The following is a 23,108-nucleotide window of genomic DNA, read 5'->3' as shown; positions in this document are numbered from 1 at the left end:
GATGGGCTGACCTGTGGGGTCAGTGGTGTTCCTGTGGGACGTGGTGTATGTGTGTGTGTGAGTTTATGCAGCAGGAGAAGGCAGGGGCAGATGTGGGGAGTGAGGGGGGCTGGTGATGCTGAGGGATGGATTATCCGGGCTCAGTGTGGAGCTCGCAGGACAAGGACTTCCCTCCCAGCCGCTGTAGCTCAGAGCGCTCTCCCCTGGGGCCACACACTGGCCACCCATCTGCCGGCCTGGCCCCATCCTACAGGTTGTGGGGCAGGTTGGGGCAGGGCTGGGGCTGCTCACACCAACCAGCTTCTGCTTCCTCCCTGGCTCTGCTGGGAATGGCCGACCTCCGGTCTGTGGGAGGCGGGGGTCCGAGCGGGGGCAGAATGGGTGCCCTAGAGTCCTATCCTGCTCTTCTCCCCCTCTGCTCTGCTGGAGCAGCCCCTCCGACTCTTTAACTGTCAGAGAAAAGGAACCTTCTGCCCCAACTACTGGCCAGCTCCCACCCCCAGCCACTTGGCAGGCTCACCTCTGCGTGTGGCCCTGCTGGGCTGGGAGCGGGTCCGAGAGGGTGAGGCAGAGCCGAGAGAACATCTTACCCCACCTACATGCTGGCAGTGTTGTGTCTCCCATCCTGTGGTCTCTGGGCTCCCGAGCCCTAGATGCTTCTCCCCGTCACACCACAGCCTGTGGCCACCACAGAGAGCCCTGGGGCAGCACTGAGCTGGGCTCTGCCCTAGCACAGTGGCTGTAAGTGAAGCCCACCCATCAGAACCTCCTGGGTGAGGTGTGCGGGGGCGGAAGGGCTTTTTAAACACGGCCCCTACCCTTGACCAGTAATACCAGAATCGCCCAGGTTGAGCTGGAGAGCAGCCAGGGCTGAGAACAACCACCAGGGGGTGTCCCGTAGTTTCTCCCTATGCCCTTCCTTAGCACCCCCAAAATGGAAGTCACTGTCCAGCAGCCCGGGGTGGCCGGCTTTTCCTCTCCTACGGGGACTCCTGAGGACCACCGCAGGCGACACCAGCAGGTTTTCCATCCTCGTACTCCCTGCTAGCCCCCCAGTCCATTCTCCTTGTTCTTACTGAGACTGGCTCCCAGTCTAGGATTCTTCCACACGAGCCAGAGAGGAAGTGTGGGGCTACGAGTTCAAAGCCGAGTGAGCTCAGATCAATCCATGGGAACGGCCAGGAGTGAGGCACCGGGGCACAATAGTGTCTGGGGTCTCCTCTTGGAAAGAATCTGGGGAAAGACCTTGCAGAAAGGAGCTAGAAAAGATAAATGATGCTTTTGCACCTGTTGTCCTGTAAAGGGCAAGGATCCCACGGAATGGGGTCAGGGCTGTCCCTGGGAATCATTCCAACTCACCAACCTGATGATCCCAGGGTCCAGGTTGAGATGCCCAGACCCCTGCTTTCTCTACCCCCTTCCTCCAAGAGGTAACGGAGGTAATGGTTTCAGGCCCTCGCGTTGCCTACCAGCACCTTTTTCTCCCTTTCAAGCCGACCCGAGCCAGACACAGCGTCTACCCTGAGTCCCATCACATCACAGCCGCCTTCTAGAGATTTCTGAGGGATGTTCAAAATTGGATTTCAGTGAGGCCCTTGAAATTCCCAAGGAGAAGGTCACCAGTTGAATTTCAAACCCTGTTTCAGGGAGTTTGGAGTGGTCGAAGATAAGAACTCCCTAATTTCCTACTGGGCATCTCTACTTGGAGGTCCTATTTAAAGACCCCCTGAAACTCAAAGTGTCCCAAACTGACCATTCCCTCCCGCTCCGTGAGTCTGTTCATCACCCTCTCTCCCTCATTTTGGTTGAAGGCGCTTGAACTCCTCACCCGGTAGTCATTCTAGACCAGTGCTGTCCAACAGGGCGTCCTGGGAGGGTGGAAACCCGCTCTACCTGCAGCTGTTCCATAGGATGCCACTGGCCCCACGTGTTAACGCTTGACATGTGGCCAGTGCGGCCGAGGGACCAAATGTTTGCTTCAATTAGCTGAAGTAGCCGCATGCACCTGGTAGACCACACAGTCTCTAAGCTCTCTGAGCTCTCTGAGCTCGCTGCCCTGTCCCTCATCCCGTCAGTTACCAGGCGCAGCGGGTCCATCAGGAAGGGCTTTCCGGAAGACGCACGTGTGGAAGGAGGACAAGGACACAGCAGAAAGGGGGCAGTGCCTGGACCAGGTGGAGGGAGCCAGAGGCCGGGGAATGTGGACGAGCAAGCAGGCTGGGGTGCAGGCAGCCCAAGAGCAGATGGGGTGGGGAGACCCTGATGCCTGTCCTGGTTCCGGAGCTTGGACCTTGGACTCAATGGAAGGGGCAGTGGGGAGCTACTGTCACTTTCTGAGCAGAGGGGGAATAAAGTTAGAATGAGCTGTGCACCCCAAAGACCCTTCGGCTGTGTGTAGGGTGAGAAAAGGGATACTCTGGTGGGGGAAGACTCTACTCTCACACGGCCGGGAGGACAGGGTTGTTGGGTCCGCTCAGGAAAATCCAGGTGTGTTGTCATAGCTTTGCGCACCCAAGTCCCCTGCCCCTCCCCTGCCCCGAGCGGGACTGCCCCCTCCCCTGGCCTGACCCCCACCCTTCACCTCAGCTGCAGCATCTGGCTCCCACGCCCCGAGGCACGAGGGAGGCTGCCTCCCTCTCTCTGGCCTCTCGCACATCCCCAGGTCTCAGGAAGGAGCCAGGGGCCGAGGTGGGAGGAAGCCGCAAGCATGGACCTGGAGATGCTCTGTGCTCTCTGGCAGCTTCCTGCTCCCCCGGACTCCCCAGAAGCAGAGGCAGGGGCATCTGGCTGGCAGGAGGATGACCAGACTCTGCTCTGCAGCTACTAAAGTCCCTCTAAAAACTACTCCGCTCTCTGCACATCCCCCTCCCGACCCATTTGCTCTGCAGCCCAAACGGCTATCAGGCTATTCACAGGCACTCAAGGGACCTACAGGACTGGTCCCAAATGCTTTTCCTTTCTCTCTCTCCCCCCCTTGGTAAAAATCTTCTCACCACACCAGCCTCCTCCAGCTGTGCTCGGGGCTGATCAGGAAACGGGCAGAGTGGACAATGCAAGATGTAGATTTGGAACCCTGGGTTCAGAGGCCCGCCCGCCATCCAGGCAATCGGCCTCCCCGTGAGAGAGGTTTCCTCTCTAACAGGGGACCCTGTGGACGGATGCTGGGGTCACACGGAGGACAGGATCACGTGGGGTGAGGCATAGGATGGGAGCTAATGGCCACAGATGCAGCCTACGTCCTGGGGCCCAGGAGGCCAGTGAGGCGGTGGGACACAAGGCTGGGCCATGCAGTCCCTGGGATGGGGATGGCGTGGGAAGGGATCCCAGATAGGTGGACACACTGCTTCCCCAAGGCAGGCCAGTCCTCAGTGTCCCCGCTTGCAGATGACTGACCACCCCTGTTCTGAGACCCCCGGGGAAGTAGGACAGGCAGTCGCTTCCTTCGGGGGCCTCCTGCCTGGCCACTGAGGTGTCCTCTGTGCCATCAGCCTTCCTGCCCTCACCAGTTCCTGGCCAAGGCATGCCACGTCATTGTCGTCACCTACGTGGCTGGTGTCCCCACACCCGGCCAGGCTCTGCCGCAGGGAATGTGAGGCTCGTACAGCGGCTGTGTGATTGTTGGATTAACGCCTGTCACCCACCGGGCCGGGAACTCTGCAAATACAGGGGTCAGGTCCACCCTGTCCCTGTTTCACTCCTAGCACTTTGCTCAGGGCCTGGAGCACAATGGTCGCTCAAGAAATAGCCACTGAGGACCCCAGGGGTGGATGGGTGGGGGAAATGCAGTGTCTCCTGCACCACTCGCCTGCCTGTGCCCAGGATGTCTCCCCAGCCGTGGCCCGCTGGGGCTCCTCCAGAAGCCACTAGAGGCCGAGTAAGGGCCTGAAGTTTGAAGACTTGCAGTCCAGGGGGACATCTGAGCGGACATATGCGAAGCGCCCAGCTGTGCCTGACGCGGTGCTAGGGGGTGGTGAAGGGCCGGGGCGGCGGGGGTGGGGGGCTGGGGGGTGGGGGGAGACAGCTGTTAGACGCCACCTGCTGTAAAGGCAGATCATTTGTCAATTAAAAGTCATTCTTGGGAGAAGGACGGGCACGAGGCAGAATGCACGGGAAGGCAGGGGAGCGAAACCAGAGCACGGTAGCCACCGTCAAGGCCTCGTGGGAGAGAGCAGAGCCTGGGCCGCCGCCTCCCACCGCAGAGTTCCCGGGGCCCCTGAAGAGCTGGGGGGGAGGGGGTGGAGCCGGCCCTCCCCCTGCCCACTCTAGCTGTCACTCTGCTGTCTGGCAGAAAGCCTTGAAGCTTCATGACAGCTGTGGGCAACTTTTCCCCGCCCCGCCTCCCGCCCCTGCCTGCCCTCTTCCTCTCCCCTGCCCTCAGCGCCCTTCCCAAGGCAGCGCCCTTTGCCAACTGCGCCGGGCCTGCCTCCCCTCCCTCTCTGCCTGCCTGCCATCCCTTCCTTCCTTCCTTTTCTTCCCTCCCTCCCTCCTTCCTTCTTTCCTTTCTTTCTTCCCTCCCTCCCTCCTTCCTTCCTTCCTTCCTTCCTTTCTTCTCTCCCTTCCCTCCCTCCCTCCTTCCTTCTTCCCTCCTTCCTTCCTTCCTTTCTTCCTTCCTTCCTTCCTTCTTTCCTCCCTCCTTCCATCCTCTCTCTCTCTCCTCTCTTTGTCATCTCTTCCAATTCCCACAGCTGAGAAACCTGTGTGACCTCATAAGATTTCTAACAATGAGATGAGCTTTTAAGCTTCCGTCCGAGGCAAGATCTTCCATCGGTTGAGTGTGTGGTGTGTGTGTGCGTACCTGTGTGTGCATTGGCTCTGGGGTGGGCATCAGCAGCCGAGAAGTCCCCGGGGTTTTCTCACTCCCCATGAGGGTCTGCCACCTTCCCCAGGTGGTGGTCACTGAGTTATACAGATGCCTCCTGAGCTGGACCAGGGGCCTGTCTTGCCCAGCCTGCAGGATCTGGGTGCTCCTGGGGACAGGAGCCTCTCCCAGGGCTCAGCACTACGTGCAGGTTCAGGGAGAAGATCAAAGTCCATAATTAAGTGTTCAGGGCAAGTTAAGTGCTCCAAACTTTGGTGCTAAAAATATTGTATTTAGCATGCAAATTATGCCCTGACAGCTCCCCAGAGCCTGAGCCCGTGGGTGCCAGCACCTTGTTTGTCATCATCGCTGTTATTCTCAAGGTAGGAAGAATATTCCTCCTTCACCGGGTTGATTTATATTTCATTTTTTTAAAGCCAGATTTCTGTTTTCAGGGCAGTGCCAATTTGTGGCCCCAGAAAGCTTGGAGCTATGACGGTGATGGAGGCCGAGAGAGAAGGGAGGACCCCCTGGGCCATGTCGCTCAGGGCCTCCGTGCCTCCCCAGCCTGCTCCAGAGGAAGGGGGTCCTGCTGTGAGACAGAAGTCAGGGCAAGGGGCAGACCTAGACACAGCCGGCACCTGGAAGGCCACCTTTTCTGTGGAGCCTTCTCTGCCCTGGTGGGCCACTCGGGCTCAGGATCCTCAGAGGAGAGGAGGAGGGGGGAAGTGGGGACCACCTGTTTTCCCAACAGAGGGATCAGGGGAGCCCCGGGTGTGCTGTGGGATTCCCACTGGGAACTTTCTCATCTTCCTTCTTGGTTGGCAGTTGAGGCTCAGGACCACCCGGGAGCAGGGCTGAGAGTGTTCTTGTCTACTCAGGAGGCGAGGACCGGGACGAGGGGAAACACTGGCGCACACAACTTCTCCTTGGTCCTCCTTGGAGCAGCTCCTTTCCTCCTTCCCGCCAGTGTCCAGCCTAGTGGCTGTGGTCAGCGTCACCCTTTTCTGGAGGGGGCTGCAGAAGGCCTCCCTGACTCTGATCCCAGCACACACACGGGGGCTTCGGCTACGCCTGCCACGGAGGACAAAGGCGGGCAAGGGGCCTCGCATGTGACTCTTATCAGAGTTTTATTAGTTTGGAGCATGTGTAGTGATGTTACAGAGTCTGGGGCCCAGGGGCTCCCCCAAGCTGCAGCTTCCCCTCCTCCCTCAGGGCAGGGCCAGCCCAGGCCAAGGGGTATTCGGCAGCCCCCTCGCCACAGGTTCCTCTAAGGCGGAGACAGTGGAAGGGAAAGGGAAAGGGAGAGAGAAGAGGCAAAAGGGAAAGAAGAGGGGGGTTGTGGCAGAGTGTGGCAGGAGGCAGCCCCCCAAAGAACCTCCAGCACCCCAACCCAGGCCCCAGATGTGGTCACAAGCCCGCCTTCCCTGCCTGCTCCCAGCCTGGCCCAACAGTTGCTACGAGAAAGGATGCGCCGAGTCTGTCAGGAGGCAGCAGAGTGGGCTTGGGGGAGGTTCCTCTCCCCACAGACGTCCCTGGGGCCCTTCAAGACCTGGGTTTCTGCCCTCAGCAGGTACGGAAACCATGTGGGTGCTGGAGCGGGGCCGGGCAGGACCCACTCCTGTCGGGCAGGACAGGGAGCGAGTGAAGATTTTTGGCTTGGACTCCTCTGGGGTTCACCCTGTGGTCTGGTATTTACATGGGTCTCCCAGAACTGCATTGCCTGGGGCCTTGGCAGGAGCTCTGGCTTCCTGGGCATGGCCTTGTGGGGTGTGACCTGTCCATCCCTCCCCACTGCCCGCCCCGGCATCGGCCTGTGAGGACCAAGCCGAACCCAACAGAGAGCACGGTCTCTGAGCCCTGCCTCCGGCCCTGGCGACCCCAGGACGCCAGAGAAAGGTCAGAGAAGGCGGCTGCATCTTTGGTGCCAAGGCGAGAGGGCCTCGAGGTGGGGGGGGCTCTCTGAGCTGCCCCTGAGCCAGGGGTCCAGCCTGAGGGCTGGCACGGCGCCTGGCTCCCGAGCACTACCCTGGCAGAGTGAGGGTGTGCGAGCACGAGGGGCATGGAGCCAAGCTAACACTGCAGGGCCTGCCGGGGCAGAGAGAAGGCCTAGTCCGCCCGGCCGCCCCCTGTCCACGGCTCCCCGGGCAGGGAGGTGGGAAGCGGGCTGCCGTGCAGGTGGGCCACAGGTCAGCAGTGCAGGATCTTCATGAAGGCCTTGCGGAACTCAATGTTGAAGGTGGTGTAGATGATGGGGTTCACGGCGCTGTTGACATAGCCCAGCCACGTGAAGGCGCTGTACAAGACGGGCGGAATGTTGCAGTCACAGTGTATGTTCAGGATGTGGGTGATGAAGAAGGGCAGCCAGCAGATGATGAACACGCCTGGGGGAGAGGGCAGCGGTCAGGCTGGCCCCTGGGGCCCGGGGGAGGCTGGGCGGGGAAGGTCCCCACTCAGTGGGTGCCCGGATTGGGTGCTGCAGGCCCTGGCCCAGGAGCACTGCAGGAGGAGTCCCGGTCTCAGATTCTAGAGCTGTCCCTGACACTGTTTGCAGTGAAGGTCACTTTACTTCCCTCGGCCTTACCTTCCTCATCTGTCAAATGGGTATAATAACAGCTAGCCCACAGGGAAGGATAATGGGCTTGAAAACAAACCATGAGGTTAACATTCGGACACAAGTCAGTAGAAATGGAAATATTTACTCTACTTTCTGGCCATTTTCGAGAACAAGTGTTCCTCAGCAGCTGGAAGTGGAGCATTTGGTTATTGCAGTGGGAAATGCCCAGTTTGAGCCCAAGGGACAAAAGGGAGAGTTAGATACCCTCTCGCTTAGGCTCCAGCATGCTGTGGGGTAGACAGGGCACTGAGGGTCCCAGAGGCTCTGTGGTGTACACAAGGCCACCCCGCTCATGAGTGACGAAGCCGAGACCTGAACTCCAGTCTAGCGAGGTCCCCCAATGGCTCGGCTCTTGCTATGCCTTCCCCCAGCCCTTGGAGACACCTCTTGCTAATTTCTGCTTTGGGATGCTCTGACCCAGACTGACGTCCTGCACACCGGCTTTGTCTGACTGACCCAGGACCTGCTGCTCCGGTGGGAGCCTCGGTTGGAGGCATCGTGAGCACACCGTGCCCCGCAGGCTCCCTGAGAGTCCCCAGCACTGCAGCGAGAGCCCATGGACTCCAACCATCCTCTGTCACCCCCAGCCACACGATCAAGGGTCGGTCCCTTAACCTGCTGGGACCCTGTGCATGCGTTCACAAAAGCAGGGTCGTAACACCTGTACCCCTCGTGTCACAGGATAGTCTGGAGGTCCAAGGGGAAGGTGAGTGTGGAAGGGTGTCCTGTGCTACCCTGGGTGCGACGGGGATGGCCGAGTACACCAGCCCCTCCTGCTCCCCACCACCCACATCAGTCTAGCCTTGTGTTTTGACTCATCATCTGGTTTTCTAGGAGACTTTTATTCAAGAGCCTTGCCTGGCTGACAGTCTGGGTCAGATCGTCAGGCCACCACCACGACCCTGAGAGGTAATCTCTTGCTGAAGGGACTCCAGAGACAGAAAGTGACTTGCCTAGGATCTTGAGGTTCTGGGGGTCACTACGGTAGACTGGTCAAGCTCACAGACTCTGAAGTCAGACTCCCTGAGTTTAAACCATAGGTCTTCCTTGGTCACGTCATATACCCACTTCAAACCTCAGTTTTCCCATCTGTAAAATGAGCATAATTATAGAATCTACTTAATGGGGTACGTCATTGGGTGTGGCCTGCACCTGAGCAAGGGCTGGTCCCATGGCCTGCCAGCCATGGTTAGGAAGGGCATGGCAGGTAATGGGACCCACAATGATGGGTCCTTTCCTCAGTAATGGCTGGACAGAGCTGGGCTGGCCTGACTCACCGAGAACAATGGCGAGCATCTGGGTGGCTTTCTTCTCCTTCTGCTGGGAGAGCTTCCTGCGGCTCATGGTCTTGAGAGAGGTCCGGGTTTTGCCGTTGGGCATGGACTGGATCTCAAAGATCTTGGCAATCTTGGGGTGGTCTTTGGCATGCCCATTCTTCTCTGGTTTGGCGGGGCTGTCAGCGGTGCTGTGGAGGCCATGGTGGGACGGGTCGGGGAGGGTCATCTGGTGGTGGCTGGGTGGTATGGGACTGTACCGGGTCCTCTCGGGGGGGCTGGTGCTGGACAGCATCTCCATCTCCAGTTCCTGGGCTCGGCGGGCAGCCTCCTGCACAGAGGCAGAGAACTCCAGGTAAAGCCAGGCAAGTTCTCAGGCATTTGCCACCCAGCCTCACCTGGTCCCCCCTGACCCTTCCCTATCCTCCTATCCTTCTACAAACACCCCAGGGTCACTCTGTCAGAGAGGCAATGAGGATAATCACTGGGAGGCAGGAAGGGTTTGGGTATAGGACCCAGGACCCACAGCAGTCCCTGCCTGCAGAGTCCTCCCCAGCCCCTGTCCCAGAGCAATCCTTATGGAGCCTCAATAACCCCACAACCATCTGTGGGAGCTTACTATCCCAACACTTCTCTCTTATTGACTGAGCAACATGCACTGAGTACCAGCCAAGTGCCAGGCACCCTAGCTGGCTGCAGGGAATAGGGTCCCGGTTGATGGTCAGTGCCTGCCTCCGGGAGCTCATGTTCTAAGTGCACAGAGGGCAGCCCTGTTCCTCCTGCCAGGCTGGCCCAAGGCACCTGCACCAGCACTCACACGTGGGCTCCACGTGTTCCTTGTAGATGGATGCGGGGGCCAAAGGGCTAACCTCTGGGCCCCCCATCTTTCCTGCTGGGCTGACCTGGAAGCCCTGCTGGGGGTCCACTCATCTTCCAGGTTCTTCCCTGCCTTGGGGCCTCAGTCTGGTATTTACCTCGCCCTGCACCTGGGTGGTTTATCAGTGCTGCTGTCCCAGCCCCAGTCCTGAGTCCCTGTTGGGCACCCATCTCATAAAATGACTTCCTGGCGTCCTGCCTTTGCCCTGCAGGTGAACGGTGGGGGGCCCTGCTTCCGGAGGACACCTGACCTGGACTTCGTGTGTGGCCCTGTGTGGGCTCCCTGGCCCCGCTGGGGATGGGACACCTGCTGCTTGGACCCTGGTGCCACCATCGTCACTGGGCAGAGCCTGGGGTCTGCTCTGCTTCTGCATCTCTGGGCTCCACGTACAGGCTGCACTTCTCCACCAGCCCCGAGGCTGCTCTGCGCCGTCCCCCTCCACCGCCCGCGCCCCCAGGCCCAGCCTCCAGCCCCAGAACCTGCCCGTAGGAAGGTAGCACAGGCAAGTGGGAAGAACAGCAGAGGTGTGTGGGCATGTCGGAGTCACACAGGCTTGGGCTCAAATATGCGCTCTCACTAACTAAATGCTTGGCCTTGGGTGAGTTACCTCCCCTCTGTGAGCCTCTGGTTCCTCCTCTGTCAAATTAAAATCAATAAGCCTAATAAGACCTACCTCTCAGGGTCGCTGTGAGGATTTGATGAGATACTAGGAAGACGGTGGGTGTTCGGTGAACGGTAATAGCTTCTTATTTTTACTGTGTTATGGCCAAGTCCTCTCTCCCAACCACCTGCTTGTGCTGAGGGTGCCTATCTGTGCCTGCAAGAGCCGAGCCGTCTCGCCGCACGCCTGCCCGTGGGGTGAGCATGGTGAGTCTGGCCTCCGCGGAAGCAACGTGGGGGAGCCTGGGAGGTGCTCCTCCCTCTGACCGGCTGCTGAGGTCTCTGAGAACCATGGCAGGTGGGTTTCCCTCGGGGCAGAAAGACCTGGCTCTGGGTCCCTGACCTGAGCACTTACCGCTCTCCGCCTGTTCACTGGGAAACTCCCATTGGACTTCATGATAACGGTGCAGAGTTTCATGTCCTCGGGGTGAGTGCAGTTGCCCTGTGGAGGGAGCCAGTATACTGGTCATGATGGGCAGGGGCTGCGAACAGACACCCAGTGTGGGGTAGTCAGGCTGGGCACAGGGGCTCCCAGAAGGGCAGAGTAGGAGGGCCTGAGAAGGCAAGAGTGAAGGATGGTACTGCAAGGAGAAATGGCGGGCAGGACGAGGGACAAACAGGCCCCGATTTTATGGGCACATGCTAGGCTTACTCGTATCTCTCTCACACCGAATCCTCAAGACCACGCTGAGAGGTTGGCATTAGGATACCCATTGAACAGATGAGAAAACTGAGGCTCAGAGAAGTTAAGCAACTTGCCCAAGGTCATTCAGCAAAAAGGAGGGCATGCCAGGCCTTGAAGCTGATATGTCTAACCCCCAAACTCTGGCTCCTTCCATGCCCCCACACTGTCTTCCTCAGGGAGGGCTGAGCAGAGGGGGGAATTCACAAGACATAAGGAGTGGGGAGGGAATGAAAGAAAGGTGGAGGGGAGGATGTGGAATGAAGGAAAGAGCCAGGGAGGGAGGAGGTGTGCACGGAGGGGAGGACAGGGAGCGTGGAAGGTACAGGAGAGGGAGGGAAGCACAGAGCAATGACAGGGAGGGAGGGGCCACAGCAAGGAAAGGACAAGTGATGGGAAAAGAAGGAGAGGAGCCGAGGAAGAAGGTGCATTCAGACAGAGATCTCCAAGCAAAGACTTCTCCTCCCAGGCGGCTCTGCCCGGCCTGGGCTCCTGGAGACTCCATCACTCCACTGAGGTCCCAGCCTTCGGACTCGGCCCTGCCCAGGTGCTGGGAGCCCCTCCAACTCCGCGTCCCCCGCCTCCAGCTGAGCACAGGCCAGCCCCCTAGGAAACGGTGGGGGAGGGGCACTGGAGGGGAGGAGGGATCTGGGGACCTTGAGCGGGGCCTTCAGGTTGGCCCTGAAAGCCCGGCTGCTCCGCTTCGTGTTGACCCGCTTGCGGCGCCTGCGGAGGACGATGTAGATCTTGATGTAGACCAACAGGGTGACGATGAAGGGCACGTAGAAGGAGACGATGGAGGAGTACACCACGAAGGCGGGGTTGGCGATTATGCACTCGTTCTGGTCTGGGGGAAGGAGAGCCGGAGGACCCGCGTCAGCAGCCCGGGGGCCTTTCTCTCCCCGCGGGACTGAGCGCAGCAATGGGACAGGGAGTATGCCTGGGTGTCTGAGGTCGCCTGGAAATGCTAGACGGACATCAACATGCGGTGTAGACCAGAGATTGGAAAACACAACCTCGAGCAAAACGCTAAGCTGCTTCCAAGCTTTTCCATTAATATTCCCGGGCACCTGGGTGGCTCAGTTGGTTAAGCGACTGCCTTCGGCTCAGGTCATGATCCTGGAGTCCCGGGATCGAGTCCCACATTGGGCTCCCTGCTCGGCAGGGAGTCTGCTTCTCCCTCTGACCCTCCTCCCTCTCATGCTCTCTGTCTCTCATTCTCTCTCTCGCAAATAAATACAATCTTAAAAAAAAAAAAAACTATTCCCTCCTCATTTCTTTATTAGTTTTGCCATCCATGAACACCCAAGGGGAGCCCGAGTGTTCGGAAAAAAAAAAAACAGAAGGGAATTCTTTTAAAAGAGTAAACCCTTCTTTTAGCCCTTCCTGTCTGCTTGGGGGAAGTCGGCCACCTTTCAGTTTTAGGAACAGGGTAACTTGGTCCTGTTTGCTGAACTCACCTGGGCTCCAATGTGCTTCCAAGTTCCCTTCCTGGTCTAGCCAATGTCTGTCCTCTATCTCAGGGCCTTTCCAGAAGGGCTGAGCCTATCAAGCCCTATTCGCGCTTCTTGGAATTCTCACAAGAGTTAGATTGCCAGGCTTCACTGTGTCCTGCCCCGTAATGGTCTGCAGAGGTACACCTGCATCCCTGGGCCTCCCCAGTGAGAGAAAGTGCTAGGCCCGCGCCGGCAGGCCCAACACTTCGTCTACCTCAGATGCATGGCTCAGGCACGCTGCCCTAGCTCCTCCTCGTTCCTACGTTCCCTGCTCCAGGTGACTCAGGTCGGTGCTGGGCTTGGCCAGCCCTTGGGCTGCAGCCTCCTTACACAGATATCATCTCGGGGCGGGGGGGGCGGGGGAAGGGGCCCAGTAATCACCCCTGATGTGTGCGCACACACACATACACACATACACATGCGGTTTGTGCGGCTGCCTGGCTTGCTTCAATTTAATAAACAAAGTTGAAAATGGCCAGACATCCTCTTGACTCACTACCCCCACTCCTCCCCCAACCACATCGTGCCCCGAGCTATTGTTCCTCTCTGGCCCATCCACGCACAATTCAGAGACCCAGCCTGGCCTCAGTCCCTGGGTCTGTGCAGGGGCTCAGCTCCCTCGGGGCCCTGCGCCGGGGGCCACTGGGGCCCCAGGCAGACCGAGGCAGGCCTCACCTGTGTTGTTGAGTCCGAAGAGCAGCGGGCAAGAGATGGTGAAGGACAGGACCCAGACGACGGCGATCATGACGGTGACGCGGCGCTTGGAGCTGTAGCGGGTATTGTAGAGCATGGGCATGGCCACGGCTGTGTACCTGCGAGGCCGTGGGGCGGGGTCCCTGAGTCTGGGGTGCAGGCCCAGGGACCCCTCATTCCACAGCAGGCACACACCAGAGACACCCTGAGCCCTGGGGAATGACGGTTGTCACCTCCACGAAGCCTGCCTACTTTAAGTCACTCGTCCAGCGTTGGTGAGGCCCAATCAAGAGCTTCGGGGCTGACTGGCTACCCTTTTCTCCTGGGCCTTCTTATCTATTGCTCCAGTCTCCCTGCTTGGATTTCGGGTGCTTGAGGGGCCAGGGTCTGGGTCTTTGTACTTTGAAACTGTACCTGTGCTGGGCTCTCAGAAGGCGGAAGTGTCTGCTGATGGACTGGGAGCCAGGCCCCTCAGAGCAAGAGCGAAGCCCCACTTGTCAGAAAAGAAGCACAGTAGTAACGTTTACAATCGCTCGTACTCCTCTACCCAGCGCGTCTCACAGAGTAGCTCATCTCATCTCGGAGAACCCCTTGCGGGGAGTAGGGACAGGGCCTCTGGGAGCCCAGTGGCCCGCGTGTGCAAATCAGTGAAAGGCTCCAAGAATACAGCTCGGCAAGGTGAGCACAGCCTGGCCCCCTCGGCCGCGTAACTGTGCCGGACAGGAAATGCTCAGCCAGACGCCGCAGCCCCGCCTGGATGGGTGTCATCATCCTTGATTTCTGGGCAAAGCAGGGTTGTGAGGACTTGCACACTCTGCCCAAGGTCACGTACGTGGGAAATGATAGACCTAGGGCTGCAGTCAGAACTGGGAGCCTTCTCCTCCTTACCGGTCGCTGTCTGGGTACCCTGGGAGCATCGCCATCTGTAGGATGGCGGCCTGTACCCCCCGCCAGACACACGTGCACCTGCACACGTGTGCACATCTGCATATGGATGTGCACACACGCGCGTGGGCGTGCATGCACAAACACATGGACCCGCAGGCACGCGGCCAGCCACACAGCTTCATAGACAGAGCCTGCCCCTGCGGGAGAGCTGGGGAAGCCCGACATGTGACCGGCCTGGGTCCCCTCCCCCGCCCTGGCTGGGCTCACCTGTCGATGCTGATGGCACACAGGTTCAGGATGCTTGCCGTGCACATCATGACGTCCAGAGTGACAAAGATGTCACAGTGAATCCTGCTGAATTTCCACTCGCCCACCACCTGGGGACAAAGCACAGAATGGGTGGGCAGCAGAGGGGGAGATGAGCTTAGGCCCCAGAGCTTGGCTCTCCTGGGACAGATTGGGCCACAGGCTCAGAGGGCAGCTGCGGGGGTCTTGTGAGTCTCCGGCTGGGGTCTGGGGGGAGAAGCGGGGCAGCAAGGGGGAGTCTGAGGCCCTTGCCCCTGGTCCCCTCTCCTCCTAGACACATAAGGCCCCTCTGAGCCAAGAACGGGGCTAGACGAAAGATGAGCAACTTTCTACCGAGTGCCTCAACTTTGAGCCTTCATCTGTAAAACAGATGATCTGCGATCAGCTTGCAATCCCATTCCACCAATGGGGACACTGAACCTCAGAAATGGGCAGTGACTTGCCCAAGGCCGGTGAGGATGATGGCTCCGGAAGAGAGAGAACAGTGCTGCTCTTTGTCAGACCTGGAGAATGAAGAATGGGAAACCAGGGCTCGAGCTGTGGGAACACCAGGCGGGGGCAAGGAGGAGTGCTATACCCACATATCCTTGTATGATGGGAATGAGGAGGCCCACTCCTGACAAGAGCATCCCGCATCCCTCTCCCCCTCACACACACTTGTACTCCCTTACACACACACACACACTCCCATACCTCCTGTTTACACACACAGGCACTCACACTCACACAGCAGGCTGGCCCGGGGCAACTTTGGAAGTTTGGAGCACTCTGGCCCTGAGCAGAATCAGGTCATGGAGATTCATCCTGGACCTCTACCAACAGGAGAAAAAGGAGCTGGAAAGCCACCCCCGGGGCCTGGGGCAGGGCAGCACCCACTTTGCCCGCACAGCTCGGCCGCAGGGCTGATGACGACGCGCTCATTCTCCGCGCTGCCCTTTCTTTTCTGCTCCCAGGCGTGAAACCAAATGTTGGCACTTAAGCTCGGTGACAGGAGCGGTGGCTGCTGTTGTCGGACTTCGTGAAGATGCAGCAGCTTGTCCCAGAAGATAGGGAGACGCCTTCTCTGGGCTCACATGGCCCACACCAGGGCACCCCCCCCATGGCAGTACAGGGCTCCCCAAGATGGCAGGTCTGGATGGGGGTGGGGAACTTCTGGGTGTAGATAGAATAGACCTTTAAGGCACTGCTGGGAGGGCCCGAGGCCCACCTGGTCCACCCTCCGCCTTGAAGCCCCCCTAGATTAGTACTTCAGAGCTGCTTCTATGTCCCTGGGGATCTAGGTCTGAGATACCACGGCCCTCTTCCCTCCTTCCCTCTTTCCCATAGACACTTACGAGCAATTTGCTACATGCCAGGCTCTGTCCTAGACTCTGGGGTACAGTGGTGAACAGTATTGGCATAGTCCCTGCCTTTAGGGAGCTCTCCGTCCCTACACCCCAAAGGCCTTTCTAGGAGCACAGAAGAAGAGAGGACTTTCCTCCACAGTCCCGGGGGCACCTGACTCAAAGACTCAAGAGAAATTGTCAGCAGCCACCCCCACTACCGTGGGCATGTGGGCATCGCACGCTCGCGCAAGACAGGGTTGCTATACCCGCTCATGGGTGAGAGAACTGCAGCTCACACTCGGCAAGTGTGCAGCAGGGCTGGGGTTGAAGCGAGTTCTTCGGGTAGCACATCCTATGCTCTCTCGTGACCTGTCTTGGGAAGGACCATCTAGCTTGTTGAAAGAGGGGATACTTATGTAAAACCGACTAAATGCACATAAAGCGTGAAAGGAGAGATTATCGTTGCAAGGGGGGACACGCTTGGAGTCAGAGAGGAACGTGGACCTGCCCAAGACGACCCAGTGATTTAGCGGCAGAGGAAGGACCGGCCCCCGGGTTCGCTAGTACAACTCCGAGGCTGTGTCTCGGCACCTTTGGACACCACCTCTTGACCTCATTGCTCATATGAAGCTGAGCCAGGAGCTGGCTCGGCGAAATCCTAACCATAACTGGCCCGCATTTAGCAGGCGCTGTGTCAGGCACTGAGATGTGTCGTCTCCATCCATGGGGACAGCAAACCTCTGAGGCTAGTGACACGGCCACTGCCCCCCAGACCTGCAGCCCATGGCACGCCCTCCTGCTCTGCCGCTTTGCCGACTGTTTTCTCGGCCTGGAGTGCAAGCGCTTTGCTCCGCCCCCTGGATAATTCTTCTGGAAGCATCACTGCCTCCTGCAAGACTTCCTGTCCCCACATGCCCCCCATCGGGTTCCACACCCCGCGTGGGGACTGCTCCGTTGTCACCACCATCAGACTGCACGACAACGGTCCTATCGGGTCTTCACTGATGGCAGGCAAGCCCCGAAGATGCTGTAGGACATGGCCGGGCTCAGTACCTGCCGAATGAGTGAATAAAGGTGGCCTTGGCCTGTCCCCTTCTCAATCTCATCTGCCCACCTGGAAAATGCACACGGTAAACCCTCACCTCACAGGGCGGTGAGGCCAAAATGCAGACAAGTGACCCTGGCTCTCCTTCCTTAACATCCATTTTGAATGTTCCAGCCCATTCGGGCTGTGCTAAAGGAACCCAGGGGAGTGTTGATCCTGAGCACCAGGTGGAGGAGGCACAGGGACCGCCCCCCCCCACCCCAGGTGGGGAGACAGGGAGAGGGACCACTCTGGACCAGCCTCCCCTCCCCACTTCAGCTTCTTCTCCTAGATGTCTCCTCTGCTCAAGCCTACAAAATTTCATGTTTTCCTTTAAACACGGAAGAACTTTCCCTCCCAGCCAGGGACTTGCCTCCGTAGTAAAGGTAAGCCCCTCGCTTGCCCAGGCAGGAAGGTACCTGCCCAGCGATCTGAGGGACCTTAGCCTTGGCTATTCCCTGATAGGCTGGTCCGTTCCCAGACCCCAGAGTCCTTGGCCGAGAAAGGGGCGGGATCCAGGACCCAAGCCCTCAGACCCTCCCACATCCGCCTGTCAGCTCTGGAAAGTGTCCACCGGGAGGGGCTTCCACCCTTAGGGACTCCTGCATTAGTCGTTCCTCCCTTGCTGTGCAACCTGTCAAGACAGGCAACTTCTTAAAGCTTCTGTTTCCTCTTCTGTAAACTGAGAATAGTATCAACTCCAGGATTAGCATGGGTGTGGAGTCTATGTCTGCAAAATGCTTGGCGCAGTGCCTGGACCACAGCGGGGGCTGCCTGCTCTCTATTCGGACGAGCCCTGACATTCCTGAGCAAAGGGCCTGCGGCACAGCCCACAGACACCCCTGCCTGGAGGTCCCAGACACAGGCACTAGACCAAACTGGGGGAGAGGGGAGGGATAAGGAGCACACAGAGCACACAGAGCAGCCGCCCCTGCTTTTGAAGGGGGAAGAGAGAACAGGAAGCTTCCGGCCTAGAAGCATGAACATCCCCCTTCCTTGAGGATCCTCCTCAATGGACTCCCATTTCCAGCATGATCTAATGAGCCAACCTGGGGCCAGAGTTCCAGCTGGGACTCACCAGCTGTGTGATTTCTCTGACCACCTGGCTCACCACCTGTGAAAGGATGTTTGTGTTGCAGTGACCTCGCAGGGCTGCCCTGAGGGCCACATGGGGAAACGCCACATACAGGGGACGGGACACGAGGCGTGGCCCTTAGTAAGCACTCTCCAACCGGGAGTTGGGATTGTCAAGGAAGAAGCAGCCCATTTTATCAGGAGAAAAACTGAGCCCAGAGTGGAGGAAGAGGCCAGACCCGCGGAGAAGGCACCAGGCAACTTGTTGGTGGGAACCAGGGAGGAGCCACGCCTTCAAGGCCGGGATGCAGACCTACCTCCAGGTAGACGACCCACGGCATGACGAGCGTGGCCACCAGGAGGTCGGCCACTGCGAGGCTGACGATCAGGTAGTTGGTGGTGGTCTGCAGCGCCTTCTCGCGGGACACGGCCATGCACACCAGCACGTTGCCGAAGACGATGACAAAGATGAGCAGGGTGAGCAGCATGGCGTAGTAGTTATAGTGGGGCTTGCCGGGCTTGCCTTCGGACCCGTTGAAGGGCCGGCTCCAGTTCCGGCTCTCCAGATCATCATCATACCAGGACAGGTTCAGTGGATCCATCGGGGCAGTGGGGCCACTGGGTGGCCAGGCTCTGGCCAGGGAAAATAGACACAGGGAGTGAGCAGGAGGACCTCGCCAAGCATGGAGACTCTGTGGCTCCCTGTCTGGCCCACCCCGCCCCTTCTTGACACCCAACCAGACTCACAATCCCGAGCCTGCCTATGATGTCGCTTCATACACCTACAGAGGATTTGATAGTTTGCTTCGAACATACATATCGGATGATATATATATTATCTCATTTATCCTCAAAACCACCTCAGAGGCTTGTAAATATTATCGCAACTCTACGAATGAGAAAAGTCTTTGGAAAACATCCCTTCCCCTCCCCCTAGCCCCTACCTGTCCTTCAAAGCAAGGCTTGCACAGAAGACTCCTTCCCTGGAACCCAATCTCAAGTGCTCTAGGCTGGACCACCTCCCTCCCTCCTTGGGGGGGGGGGTCCCACTTTGTTCCTGAGTTCTGTTCTGGAACACACCCCCTCTGTGTATCTGTTCCCACCCCCCCCCAACTGGATTGTAAGCATCTTAAGGTTACACCACATCTTGCTCATGCCTCATCTTCTTCATGGAATGAACAAATAAAAGAGCATACTCTCTTGTTCTCTGGGATCTGCAGATAGTAAGTTGTTTGCTGAACTGAGTCAGAGGCTCTGTGAGTCCAACTGGGAAGAAAAGCCCTCTGCCCTGGAAATGTAGCTATAAAGATAGGCCACCAGATGAACAAGAGGCAAAAGAGAAAGACAGCCCAAGAGAACCATGGGCGTTGCATGTTGGATCCCCAAAAATAAGACTGAGGAGGAAGTTAGCATGCAGGGAACTTATTGGGGACTGTTCTCAGGACGGAGGCTTGCAGAGAAGGGCAGGATGCAGGACTGGGCCGAGGACAAGCTGGGCTGCTTTGCAGTCCCATCAAAGGCCTCAGGTGACCCCCTCAGGGAACCTGCAGAGGTGTCCCCTCTCATAATGTCACAGGGCGTGGGCTGGCCCAGGGAAAAGGTGTGACCTTGAGAGAGGCATCTCTCTTCAAGTGGGCACCTGCCAAGAGGGTAGGCGCATCTCAAACTGTCAGCTGTTGGCAGGCCCAGTAGTTGGGGAGGGAGTGAGTTGGTCCTGCAGGGGTCCGGTGACCACTCCGCCACTGGGCCGCTACAGTGGGTGCTCAGAAATCAGAGAGGGTATGCACAGGGGCATGGCTGGGGTGCTCATGGAGGGCTTCCTGGAGGGGGAAGAGCTTCAACCAGGACTTAAAATCATGGGTACAAGTAAGATAGCAAATGTGAGCATTGCTGGTCAGGGCAGGTTAGGGGGTGAGCACTCATCCGTCTGTGTGCTGGCTTCTCTGCAGGACAAGAGTGAGTCCCTTCACCCAAGGCTGGAAAGGCCTCATGCATTTAAATTTCTAATTCAGTATTTATTCTAGATAGTTCTAGATAGTTCTTTTTTTTTTTTCTGATACAAATGTAATAGATTAATGTTACAGAAAGAATGGGAAAAACTAAATGCCTGTAGACCCTACTAATATCTTGGTGTAGGATTTTCTTCCAACCCCCAGAGCTAGCCCCAGTCCCTACTGTGTCCTCAGCACCCTTCCTACCTGGGGCCGACATCACTCACAAGCGGGGGCCGTCTGGCTAGCTCCCACGCAACACCAAGCAGAGCGGGAATTTAGACATCAGCAAATCTTGCCCCACCAAGGAGGTACTCTAGCATGAGAGATACTAGTGTAAGATAGGGTGAGGACCAAACAACCCGGGTTCCAATCCCAACTCCACCTTTACTAGCTCCGGCATCTGGGCCAGACTACTTGGCTTCCCTGAGCCTCGGTTTTCCCACCTGCAAAATGGGGATAGCAATTACTGTCGTGAGGATAAAGTAAAATGATGCATGTGTGGCCGTCCCAGGTAAACTCTCAAGGATTGTGAACTTTACAAATCAAACCAAGCAAAAGAATTAAAAGAAACAAGCACTCAGACCATGAGCCTGAGGCTCCTGGAGGTGAAGTGACTGGACTGTCCAAACGCAGTCCATTGGGATCCCGCTGTTAGACCATGCCACCTCCTATGGCTGGTCCTTGGAAAGTGGGGGTCTAGGTGAGGGGAGAAGGGGTCCAAGACGCAGCAGACAACCCCTGGGGGGAGTAAAGGAGAATAAAGGCAAAGTCTATGCCTGAGCCATGTAATACCAATTGCCATATTTCCTAGGCTCTAAAATAGAGTTGAATGTAAGATGCACCATTGTTTAATGCACCAGTAGGAAAGAAAAACAATGCTATCAAACTGCAATACAGCTCTAAGATGGGGTCCACTGTAAAATGCATTCTGATTTCAGAGACATTAAAATGTGTGTATGTGGAGGTGGGGAAGGTGTGCATCTTAGAATGGTTAAAATACCGTGTCCTCCTGGCCACTTCTCTTTTGGCGCTTTCTCGGGACACCTGAGAAAACCCATCAGTCCCCACTCGGCCCCTGCCCCAGCTCCAGCCCCATCCCTTCTTTTCCTTCTGTCCAGGGCTCCAGGGGATGTCCCAGAAGAAGGCACAAAGGAAGGGCCAGGCTGTGGTCTTTCTCACCACAGGGGCTCCTGAAGGGCCCCTCAGATGCCTGCCCTTGTCCTACCCCTTGAGCCTCTCTGTCCCTGTCAGAGCTTCTGCTCGTTTGGGGGAGAGGGGAGCTCCAGGTATTCTGGCCTGGTCCTGGCCGCAGAGAAGCCAGGTGAGGTCAGGGCCCACTCTGCGCCTCCTGGAGCTAGCAAAAGCCAAGCTCGATAGCAGTCAGCACCCTAGATTTGCCAGGATGATTCAAATTTCTTGTTCCTTTTTAAAAAGGAGATGGCTACATGTATGACCCAAGGCGAATTATTCCTATAGGAAATTTCAGATAAATAAATCTCATATTATTTTTAAAACTTTCTGTCATCAGAACAAGAATCTTGATTTGGGGTTATGAAAATATGGTCACCTTGCTCACCAACCTCCAGACGCCACCTCCATTCTCTTCCAGGTGGCTACCGTCTCACATGTAAAAGCTCCAAATCGGTCCCCATCAAGGAGCATTTAGCGAGTGCCAAATACATACATGGTCCCTGCCATTGCTTAGCTACTTAGTCCTGTCTCCTGGAACAGGGATGAACAATCTAACCCTATTGGTAAGGATTGAAATGTGTGCCTCTCAACGTGTGCCTTGGGGAAGTCATAACCCCCAAGGTGATGGTATTCGGAGCTGAGGTCTAGAGGACAGGAGGACAGGGTCCTCGGGACGAGATGAGCACCCTTAGAGGAAGAGACACCCGAGTCTCCCCCTCCTCGTGCCGTGCAAACACACAGTGAGAAGGCAGCCGTCTACAAGCCTGGAAGAGAGCTCTCACCGGAACCCAACCATGCTGGCCCCTTGATCTCGGACTGCCAGCCTCCAGGACTGTGAGGAAATTAATTTCTGGGGTCGAAGCCCCCCCATCTAGGGTACTTTGTTAAGGCAACCGGAACTGACAGAGACACCAGCAGGAGGAGCGGCTGCCAGTCCCCCAAAGTATCACCCTCCTTTTCCCTATGCAGGGAAGCGGGGCATTGCTGCTCCCCACGCCACCCTCCCCAGCAGACTGCTGGCAGAGGAGGTCCCGCTGTGCTCTGGGGCCTCCTAGGCTTTTTCTTTCTCAGCTGCCCTGGTGCATGGGAAAGAGGAGGGAGCCAGGAGCTTGGAGAGCTCCGGGGTGTGGGGTCCCCGCAAGCCTCAAGCCATCGAAGCGCCAGAGATCCCCTGACCCTCATCTGTCTCCGGTACTCAGCTCAGAAGGGCAACCATCGACTGAAAGACCTTCCAGAATCATCCACTCTGGTGGTCTGCCCCCCTTGCATCGAGTTCTCCTGAACATCCAGCCTAGCTCCGGTCTGCTCTGATGGTTGCCGTCCTCAGAGCCCACACCGCAGAGTGTCCCAACGCGGTGTCTGGGGTGAATGAGGTGTGCGGGCTTGTCAGTGCGAGTGGATGGTGGAGCGGGCTTTCCCAGCCTCCAGGCCTCCGCCACTTATCCTCTGGGCTTTCTGCATGCGACCATTTCCTGTTTGTGCCCTCATTTGAAAAGGAGCTAGCTGTCCAGTTGAGGAAGGCAGTGAGAGCCCAGACAGGTAGCTGGGGCCGAGCTGGCCCACGGAGGCCGCCCTGGCCAACTCACACAGTCGGCCTGCGCTGGGGCAGGGGAGGGGAGGAGGGGAAGGTGGAGGCTGTTGAGAGGAGGCAGGCAACTCTCCCTCCTCCCCCGGCAGCTGCAGACACAAACAGCCTCTCACAAGTATGTTGGAAGAAAAAAAAAAAAACTCCTTTAAAATTCCACAGTTTGAGGCTGACACCCCAAACTTGGAGGCTGCAGTTGCCCTTGGTCCCCAGCCTGATGGGGTGGGGCCAGAAGGGTCAATCTGTTAGGACAGCCTGGGACCCTGGAGGAAAGCTGGCTGATGGGGGGAGGTGAGGGGGACCGAGAGAAGGCTTCTGTCCTCTCTCTAGTATGGTTCCATCCACCTGCAAAACTTGGGGGCGCAGGGCCCAGAGGTGGGGTGGGAGGAAGCCTGGGCGCAGTATAAACTCCAGCAGCCTGCTTCCCGCCGTGCTGCCTCCCCAGAAAGTTTGGCAGTTGAAGGAATCAAATTGTCTAATTAAAATGTAACAATCTCTTATCAGGCTCTATGGCTGGTGAGACAGTGCTGTCTTAAACACATCATTTTCCCTCTTCTCTGAAAC

General features: G+C 57.6%; 1 protein-coding gene across 1 annotated transcript in view; it reads right to left on the bottom strand.

Moving 5' to 3' along the window:
- Positions 1-5,733: 5,733 nt before the first annotated feature.
- Positions 5,734-23,108, bottom strand: part of DRD2 (dopamine receptor D2) — a 57,716-nt gene continuing 40,341 nt past the window's right edge. Inside the window, exons 2-8 of the mRNA XM_081799456.1 lie at positions 18,092-18,407; positions 14,253-14,362; positions 13,080-13,216; positions 11,565-11,755; positions 10,582-10,668; positions 8,693-9,020; positions 5,734-7,182 (exon numbers count right to left, since the gene is read on the bottom strand). Coding sequence (XP_081655582.1) covers positions 6,989-7,182; positions 8,693-9,020; positions 10,582-10,668; positions 11,565-11,755; positions 13,080-13,216; positions 14,253-14,362; positions 18,092-18,376 — 1,332 coding nt within the window. The 5' untranslated portion in view covers positions 18,377-18,407 and the 3' untranslated portion in view covers positions 5,734-6,988. The remainder of the gene's footprint in view (positions 7,183-8,692; positions 9,021-10,581; positions 10,669-11,564; positions 11,756-13,079; positions 13,217-14,252; positions 14,363-18,091; positions 18,408-23,108) is intronic.

Source organism: Leptonychotes weddellii, chromosome 11 (genome assembly GCF_054177405.1).
Source record: "Leptonychotes weddellii isolate Sample4059 chromosome 11, ASM5417740v2, whole genome shotgun sequence".
NCBI lineage: Eukaryota > Metazoa > Chordata > Mammalia > Carnivora > Phocidae > Leptonychotes > Leptonychotes weddellii.
This window is presented reverse-complemented; position numbering and strand designations above follow the sequence as displayed.